The 10,076-nt window shown below is 39.8% G+C and overlaps 1 protein-coding gene across 3 annotated transcripts in view; it reads left to right on the forward strand.

The window, feature by feature from the left end:
* The window catches only part of LOC107267581, a 41,871-nt gene extending 33,113 nt beyond the window's left edge, over positions 1–8,758 (forward strand). For 2 of the 3 annotated variants that reach the window (XM_025084919.1, XM_015739494.2), the window contains exons 3-13: positions 126–382; positions 563–626; positions 1,038–1,133; positions 1,612–1,712; positions 1,773–1,904; positions 1,980–2,153; positions 2,236–4,191; positions 4,747–4,885; positions 5,220–5,330; positions 5,416–5,865; positions 6,024–8,758. In XM_025084919.1, coding sequence (XP_024940687.1) covers positions 126–382; positions 563–626; positions 1,038–1,133; positions 1,612–1,712; positions 1,773–1,904; positions 1,980–2,153; positions 2,236–4,191; positions 4,747–4,885; positions 5,220–5,330; positions 5,416–5,865; positions 6,024–6,067 — 3,524 coding nt within the window. In that variant the 3' untranslated portion in view covers positions 6,068–8,758. Of the gene's footprint in view, positions 1–125; positions 383–562; positions 627–1,037; positions 1,134–1,611; positions 1,713–1,772; positions 1,905–1,979; positions 2,154–2,235; positions 4,192–4,746; positions 4,886–5,219; positions 5,331–5,399; positions 5,866–6,023 lie in introns of those variants that run through there. The other variant, XM_015739498.2, reaches the window with a different exon arrangement.
* The last annotated feature ends 1,318 nt before the right edge of the window (positions 8,759–10,076 follow it).

The raw sequence follows: 10,076 nt of genomic DNA on the forward strand, positions 1-10,076 counted from the left end.
TTTTTTTTTTTTTTTTTTTTTTTTGTTAGGTGCGGATAAAATAATTAGGGGATAGAGATGAGATATATATACATATATGTGTACTGGGAAAGTCTCCTTGTGAAAATAAGCTTTCATCGTTGTAGAAGAAGCAGCGTTGGCGTCAGCAGGCTCTACGCCGACTACGTTCACAGGGACTTTCACCACCGCGACGACGCCCACGTCGCGACGCCTCTCGAACGCCGATCGTTTACTCCTGGAAAATTTGGACGTCAGTTATTGCCGACCAAGGCACGTCGGCCGATTTCTCACGATGCACAAGAGGCGGCGCAAGAGACTCATCACCAGGTCGTTGAGTCAGGATTCTGGAATGTTGGATGATATATTTCACGGGCAAGTGAGGGTGAGTTTTATAAAGGGTTTATGGTGTTACGCAACGATTCGTTAAATTCACGTTTTGCAGTTTGATTAAAAGAAAAAATTGAAACGCGTATTTTTAGTTTTACCGACGTCTCAACTGCGTACACTGATTAGTTTCGATATTGCTAATTGTCGTCGTCTATTTAAATAATTTTTTTTTTAGTGTGTCTTGCAAAGAGCTGGAAACTGGCGGTTCAATGCCTTCACTTTGGAGACAGTTACAGGAGGTGAGTCTATTGATAGCCTTTCATGCTGTTATTGTACTATGAAAAATAATTATTATTATTTATTGTACACTTGCATTAGATATGCTTGAATTGAATAATTAGACAGTAAAGATCAAATTAATTGCGTTGCCGGTATAAATTTTTCTGTATTGGATCAGCTTTGTAAAATTTAATAAAATTTATTGACGATGTTAATAAATGACAGATATTGAAGTAACAGAAAAAAAAAGAGCACTTTTGTTCGTCTCTTCTAAGATATAAATATAGTCGAAATTTTGAAATTTAGCGATTACTCGAAACATAAATTTATTATAATGCATAATTATATTAAAAAATACTGAGATACGTAACGTAAGCTATTCTGATATGCCCGGAGTTTATTAAATAATTTTTTTATTTCAATTTTTCCAGGTCGCTCTCTACCAGTACTATGCGTTCATCTGTTTCATTGGTATGGACTTTTGCAGCATTTCAATCTGGAAGTCGTTCGTGTTTGGAAATTATTCGGTAAGAGAATAATAATAATCCCAAATCAGAAATATATCCCATAAATAGATTCGTCGAACGAATCAGAATAATTGTCACGGGCACAATAATCATGTAGCACACGATCGGAAGTCGTTCGTACGATGTTGAACCTGGTCTCTCATGAAATATGATAAATTTATGTGACGCATAAGAATGCATGTATTTATAGCTGCAAGGTTCCAGGTTCGAGGCTCAAGCCTCGTATTATTTATATATTCCATAAAAAATTTCCATAGAAAACGAATTATGTCACGTTGAGACTGTTCTGTATTCGTTGCATCGATGTACCAGGGCACGCGAGCTTTCTATTTTGAGCCTGAACGACGTGAAGCTAGTAAGAAAGGAGAATTTAAGAATCTTCGGAAAATAAAGAATTTCCATTTACTCGGGAGAGGAGAAAAAGACGTTCTACATATATTCCCTCTATGATTTATTGTTGTTTTCGTGTGGATTTCAGCCTTAATCGAGGAAGGTTACCACAGTACAAATCCTTACCACAACAGTATACACGCTACCGACGTCACCCAGGCGATGCACTGTTTCTTGCAAGAAGAGAAGGTAACTTTTTGATAATTTTCGGCAACCCTGATGCTTCTTAACGTCGATCAATCTTTATAGATAAAGGCGTATCTCAGTCCTTTGGAAGTAATGGCGTCGCTGATCGCTGCGGTTACGCATGACTTGGACCACCCTGGTGTCAATCAACCGTTTCTAGTTGCGACGAGCAATCATCTTGCTGCCCTATACGAGGTAACTCTTGAAACATATCAATGACAAAAGGGTATAATGAGAGCTTTATAAAAAAAGAAAACCAATCGATTTCAGAATACTTCCGTTCTCGAGAACCATCATTGGAGATCGGCTATAGGATGTCTGCTGGAAAGTGGAGTATCGGAACAATTAACGCGAGAAGTACGATCTCAACTTCAGGAACACATTAGTTCGCTAATCCTTGCTACAGATATCACCAGGCAGCAGGAATTTCTTACGAGATTTAAGGTATCCTTACAGTGACGTTTTTAGTGATTGTAATATCGTAAAGCTTGCTTAGCAAAAGAGAATATTGTTTCTTTTGTTGCAGCAATACTTGGATGAAAATCTGTTAGACATGCGCAGACCAGAGGATCGACATTTTGTACTGCAAATAGCACTTAAGTGCGCAGACATCTCGAATCCTTGCAGGCCCTGGGATATATCTCGTAAATGGTCGCACAAGGTCTGCGAAGAGTTCTTTCGTCAAGGCGATTATGAACGGCAGCTGAACCTTCCAGTTACACCTCTCTGTAATAGATACACTACGAGTATACCGAAGATTCAAGTAGGTTTCTTTAAGTTTGTCGTGGCACCTCTGTACGAGGAATGGCACCGGTTCTTGAGCGATGGGCTCAGCGTGTCACTTATGAAGTATCTACGAGAGAATCAAGATCGATGGGAGACCATGATTATACAGGATAACGTCGAGGAGACGAAGATTGAAATGTCTAATCTCGAGGAAATTGACAACGTTGAAATTAGCTCTGGAGATGAGATCGTTGTCGATGATTCTGGAAGCATTGATCTTCTACTACCTGATCTGTGTACGCCACGTAGGCCCAGCTTTCCAGGAAAAATTAACACGGAACACGTTGGCCGACGACACTCGGTTCCTTTAAGCGTGTCAAAGCCGTTGTCGCTTCCACGAACTGACATTAGACGAGAAAGTTTGCCTGCTGAGCACAAGAAGTCAAAGCCAAGTTCCCTAGCGAAGCTTGAGGATCAAAGTCTATTACCTCGAAATTCATTATCCTCCCTTTCCTCAAGAAGCAGCGTTCATGAATCTTTAACTGCGGAAAGTCCTGGGGGAAGACCCGTCAGTGCCGAAAACCTTCTACCGGAACCAAGTATTGCCAGCATTACAAATAGCGTTGAAGCTTCAAGATTGAGTACGGTCCTTCAACCTGATCAAAAGGCGTCCTCACAGACAAAACAATTAACCAGACAGCAGACCTTCCCGCCATTGCAGCCCTACGTGAGAACAAGATATATGTCGACCACGGCGGAAATGTCGCAATGCTGCTCAGATACTTTTGGTCGGAGGAACGAGAATTCTGGAAGCAAATCTACTCTCGTAAATCAAAAATCTTGCTTCGGTGGAAAATGTGGCACACCACCAGAATCTCCCCCGAGAAAAATCAGTTCGGATCTTTCTGCTAAATCTAATTTCTCCTGTATCGGAAGATCCTTTACAGAACAACATGCTAAAAGAAGAGGATCTGCCGTATCAGATCATGTGAAAAGGAGCACAGATCTGATTACCTGTTCAGAGTACCCACGACGTCACTCGATGCAAATATCAGATCCGATGCAGATGAACCTTGGTGCCAAGCAGCATGCACACAGTCACAGACAAAGACGTCCTTCTTCGGGTCAGGAAATTGATTCTACGCAGCGATTCTACGCATTCTTAACTGGTAGCGCTCGTACGCGTCATGAAACCCCACCATCTGAAACTCCCCCAACCTCCTTTTCATCTAGCTACACTGCACCGGATGCTAAACCATACGACGATATCGTACGGGAACTTTCCGAAGAGTATTTGCAAGCGGATGTACCCGAATGCCGTCTTTATCCTGGAGCTCAACCAGAATCTCTGGAAAGTCGAAAGTGCCAGCCTAGCGGACGAAGATGTTCTATTCCGATATCGAATTCAAAAAGTACCGAGAATCTCACTAGTAGACGTTTCAGTGCGTTACCTGTGTTGCAAACATCGGAACCGGAAGGCCATCGTAAAGTCTTCTTTATCGGCAGTCCACCGGATTCGCCGCCAATGGAGCCCAGTGCTTCCTCCAGTAACAGTGGCAGTGAATTGCAAAGAGGTATCGGTCAGTCGTGCACTGAGAATAATATTGTAAGCGGTAAAAGAGACTCCGAAACTATGAGAGACAAAGGGATCAAGATTCCAAAATTAAGCGTTGAATCTGAAATGAAGGAGAACGTGGATCCGCGCGTTGCAGACGACGGATCGAAGTTACCTTCGTTGACTCGACGTTGCGGTCAGGTAATACGCAATTTTTATATAATTTAACAAAAATTTATTCATTTTATATTCATCAATATTGTCACTTACTCTTCTGGTCCTCTGCCTCTGCGAATTTTTAAGTATCGTTCACCCAGTAATACATGGAATCTAATAAATTCACGAATCACGTGAAACGACCTCGATAAATTCACAGTAACGTTTTTTCTTCTACTTTGATTGACTATAGCCAATGATACATTACATTAGAGAAATGAGAATTAGGTCAAGCAGGAGAACTCTCTTCTGGCAAGCATCCTATCCAGTGCTATCTTATCTTTGCAATTTTTCCCATTTCCATTTATCGAAAGTTTCGATGAAATCCTGCGGTACGGTTTCAATATATTTCTACGAAGTGCCACTCGAGATCTACCAGAGTTGGGTCCATTGTTATTTCCGTTGAAATTAATGTCAAGTACTCTTTCCTATCTTTATCTAGTTAAACTAGTTTTCCTGAGATTCGCAATGCAATCTTTTGAATAGTCGAGTACTCAATTGTCGTCGAGTCCATGAAATTAATGTCTCGATTCTTTGCAGGGATGGGCGAGAAGACGTGGATCTGCTCCGGTCGGTCTAATGTCCAGGCTGGAGGATATTTCAACGAGTTTCACGACTTCTCGAGTCGATCGCTACTCTAGGCGAGGTTCCGTACCAACAGACATCACTGCGCACCAAAGTACGACTCTATCGTCGCCATTTTCCCTATTGAGAAATATTGCATGATGCTCACGAATCAAGGATTTACATCGCTGCTGTGTCAATGAGAAAACTATCCAAGGACAGGAGCATCGATCCACCGTTGTACAATCGTTAAATAGCTCTTTCAATTGGATTGGCAATGGCTACTCCTCGTCCTAAATAATTGTACAACCATGTCATGTCTACTTTGCATACGCGTTATTTGGCCAAATGCTATTCGTGTATGAATCATTAAATATAAATTGTAATTATCTTATTAGCATCTCGTTCACATTAGCTGACTTATAGAATTCTCTTTTATTTTTCAACAGACGGTGGACCAAATCGATCGGCGTTAGGTCCTTGCGGCGAGAATCTCCCGTTACCCAGAAGAGCGAGTCTTCCGCAAGAAAGGGCTTTGGGCAACTTTTTCTCGTCGTCGGGTAAGAGTTATTATTTGACAACTTTAAAAGCTGTATCGTTAACTCCAAGAGTACCTTGATCGTTCTTAGTCTTTACTCATTTCAGTCGAACGGGAGAATTGTCCGATGAACAACAACAATAATGCTGCTAATGGCAGTGGTAGTAGCAGCGCCAACAACAATAATAATCGTAGCAGTAGTGACAATAATGGGACGGTTTTGGCATCCGAGGGCGCCACCAGAGCTTCCGGAATGCCTTCGCCAAGACGAGGTTCAGTACCTGCCGATATATCCGAGCTAAGACGTGACCTCTTCAATCGGAACAGCGGAAACGTGAACGGGAACGGAAATGGAAAATCGCGGAGGAAGAAAATTCTACGAAGACGGAGCAGCGGGGGTCCAGAAATGTTTGCCGGGCGTCCAGCCGACGGGAATGATAACGGGACTTGGCTGCACTGCAAAAGAGACTTGTTAAAGAACGACTCGATTCCGGAGCCAGCTGTAAAGAGACGCGGTTCCCTGCCTATCGAGATGGTGGCCGCCGTTTCCCATGCCGGTCGGTACAACCATAGATAGGAGGTCGACCTGCGAACTTCGATAGCGTACTTCCGATTTGCATGCCACTCGAGTCGCCGGGACGATTAATCTTACATCGTTCTCCATCATTAGTGATACATAGTTATCTCATAAGTTCGCTATGTATCTGTACGGCAGGATCTACTACGGGGACCAGAAGATCCAGTCTTTGGAGACTTTAGCCTTGAAAAGAAGACTTCGGACATCCATAGGACATCCACGCTGATGGCACAGAAGATGTCGTAGAGCTCTTACTTCCGGTCCAGCTGTTGCATCGATGTTGACCAATACGACGGCTAACTAGATGGATTTTGGATTCTCCGGGTAAATCCAAAGAGGGCTCTTGTCAATCCTCCTCTTCCTTTGTATCCTCTTGCTCCATCTTCTCTCTCATCTTTTCCTTCTCGTCCTATTATTCCCGCTCTCGAAACCTTCGATGTTTCACATACATCCTGAGAGAGCAGCGGCGAGGAAAGAATATCAATGAATTTCGAGAATTCTTTAAAGTTAAAGAGGCCTGAGTATTTCAATTACTCGGTTTGCCAGGATTGCGACACATCGAAATACTCTCACGATCAATAGTTAAGATCTTTATGTTAAAAGAGGAAACGCTTGTGTAACTCATTGTCTTGAGAATATCTTCACTTCAAAATTTCTTACTTAGTCGCCGTTTTGTTCACATGTTCAATCTTCGAAAAAGGTTCACCGCGAACTTTTCGGATGAAGGAAAGCATGGAAGTTTGAAACATAATTTTCTGACTGTTACGTCATTGGATTCTCGTAATTCGATAACACTAAGATAAATTAGATTTTTTTTTTTTTAGAAAATGCATAGAAAATGATTTGTGCAAGCTACGCGTGCGGTTAGATCCTTATGCATGAAAACCAATATTCTGGAAACGTTTAAAAAGTTACGAACGTGGGTTTGAGCTGGGATTTCGAAAGGTCAAATATTTGTTGTAAATATTGGATTTTTCCGACGTACGGCGGAAAGTAAAAAAAAATGTGTGTACCTATTCACAATGTACCAAGGCAAAAAATAACTATTCGGGATTAAAATGAGCTTGAGCTGTCACCGAAGATATCTCAGGCTGTGAATATCATTGGAAAAAAAGATCAAATGAAAAGCATCCTTCCAAAGTCTTCCTTGTGAATTTTGGAATTCTAAAGGAATGCCACACGCCAAATCGTTTTGTGCCATTAACGAATGTTAAAGGAAATATCCGAAGCTCACGAAACGTTTTCGTGAAATGCAGCTCAAGCGAAGGAGAGGTAGTTGAAATTTGTTGATAAGGAGGAAAAAAACAGGGTTCACGATGATGATTTTAACGATTAAAAATGCTTAGATATAGAGAAGGAGTAAAGACTGGTAGAAAAAAAAATATCTGAGGCTATAGAGGTAGACATTAAAGATTCAAATAGTTTGAAGGTTCTCTTTAAAGTGACATTTGCTCATAGCAACGTGGTTGAACTGGATTCAACGATTTCGAACAGTAAAATCGTGCGCAAGAAGGTCGATCGATGGGGGGTCGTGCCAGTGTCACAATTTATAAGTATTTCGTACCGACTATTTCATCGAACCGAAAGTCGATTGTACCCATGTATTTCTAAACCAGCGCTTGCTGACGATAAATTATTAAAATAGAGATTATATGTCGATCCAAAGGGGATAGAGTTCGAACAAATAAACACGTAACTAAAAATGATTTAGACGTTTATCCGAATATAGTTTACACGAAAAAGAATAACAAAATACCATAACGTTGTGAAAAGCGCTAAATTGTTCCACATCAAAATTAATTAAGTAAAAATCTACATTAATAACAATACCGCATACAAATTCGCGAACGACACGTGAAATTGCTGGATGAATTTTTTAAATGATCTGAAAAGCATAAATCTTTTTAATAAAAAGAACTAACAGCTTCAGAATTCATTAGCTATTGATTACGCACAGCAGGTATATCGATTTATCCGTCAGATAAATTAATGAAAGTATAATCATGATCATGATACATTTCAAGACTCATTGAAATATCAGTTTTGAGAATAAATTGGTTTTTTGACCGTCACATTTGTCTAATATATATATATCATACATTATTATACGAAGAAGCCCACCTTCTATGCTGCTAGAATCCTTGTGCAACAGTGCAAAGACCATTTTTTCAATTATCCCTACGATATTCTGTCCTCTTCGACGTAACTCAACAACTAAAGAAATATTCACTTTATTTTTCATCCACGTTTCGATCGAGTCAATCTCGATTCAAACTGAACTGGTCGTTCAGTGCGCTTTATGTTTTTCGCATTGTCGCAAAAGAAAAAAAAGTTCATGTCCTAAAGAGATTACATAAAATTGCGTCAAATCGCGTTGCACCTGCTAGAGTCTATGGAAAAAGTTCATTCAGAGTGAAAAAGACTGCAGAACACAAAATCCATTTTGTGTCGAAACTTATCAGAGATAAGACTATCTCTCTCTTATCTCTTTTTCTCATACTCTCCCACTTCTCTCTCTCTCTCTCTCTCTCTCTCTCTCTCTCTCTCTCTCTCTCTCTCTCTCTGTTCTCTATGTTCCTGAAACATAAACTCTATCACCTTCTACCTTTTTTTCATGCTCGTTCATTCTCTCTCTCTCTCTTTTTCTCATTCTGTATAGCTAAATCGTCAAACAATCGTACCTCGACTATAAAAATTGCCGGAGCAAAACCTAAATCGAGTACACTTCAGCCACGGATGGCCGGTCTTCATTGGAGAATATCTCAAATACATTTGAGGATAGACGTAGACATTCCATTAAAAAAAAAAAACAAAATGAAAAAAAGTGAACTATCCGTATAATTGACGATCGAAGTAATAATAATCATGTCGACGATAATGATGGGGACGATAGTAGTGATGAATACGATGGTTAGGTATTATTATTGTTATTACTGTTATTTTCAAAGTACAAAGTGTATCGCGTAAAGTCAAAGCGTTAAATTCATTTATGAAATTGGACGTTTTCTCAGCTCGAAATAAATATTCAAGCTTATAAAATAAGGGAGGGTCACGTACCCAAAAGCGAAAAACCGTCAGCAAATTACCAAAAGGAGGTCGCCTCGCGCCTAATGGCAATCCAAAGATTTGCCATCCGATTTATATATGAAGAATCTATATGAGTTTCTTGCTAAACGTAAAGTTCTTACCGTTAATAATGACTAATTATTACTGTTATTATTGTTACTCTAATAATAATAATAATCGCTAATAATATCTTGAAATCGTTCAAGCGAACAGTCATCGAGCGTTAGAGAATAGTCAAAAAGCGATTAACATTAAATTAATTAGTGATATACGCCGTTTAATATAATAGTTATTATAATAGTTATTATTTATTGTTCAACTAAAGAAAGTCATGGTCGGACGTAAAGATTTCTACTTTAATTGTATCAGAATGTGAAAAAAAAGATGGGGCGTTACTTCCAATTGGTATTAGAAACCGTTTCACGGCTTTTCTACGACTGACACGATAAGATCGGGTGATTAATTAAGATTTTTATACGTGAGAAAATACGACACTGTGTATTGTTTTTTTTTCCTTCATCAGAAACAAAGTATCGAATGCTCACTGAAAAGTCGATTTTCAGAAATGAAAAAATGAAAGAAATGTCAGTGTAAACTCGTCCGTCATATCACGGGAGTAACGGCGATGGCACCTGCGAACATATGATTCATGTGTAAACATTGTTTCTTGCTGGAAAAAACGATTGAAAAAAGATAACTGAAATAATGGATGTGTTCCGAAATTTCCTGACAGTACTGTAAAATTAATTACATCTCTCTTAGATGCGTATGGATGACTAAGGACGCAGCGTTGGTCACAGTACTGACAGTAATATTCGGATCATACCTGATATAAACGTACGACAAGAGATATATAGCAATCGCGTAATTGACAGCAGCGTCAAACTGTTAATAAATAATATATGTGTCGATGTAGATTAGAAGAAAAAAAAAGGATCGAAAAGATGATTTCTGAAATGTAGCGATATTCGCTATAATCGTGAAAAAAAAATCCTTTAGACCCCCACCCACCCCACGGTGGCCGTTCCGCATGATAAAATCGAATGGGACTGAATTATATGATAATTCAAGACTTTACGTAAATATGGCGATTGACTCGCTTTGTATGAATGCGTCGTGCCTGGC

This window comes from Cephus cinctus, unplaced genomic scaffold, assembly GCF_000341935.2.
Source record: "Cephus cinctus unplaced genomic scaffold, Ccin1 Ccin1_scaffold0413, whole genome shotgun sequence".
Taxonomy (NCBI): Eukaryota; Metazoa; Arthropoda; class Insecta; order Hymenoptera; family Cephidae; genus Cephus; species Cephus cinctus.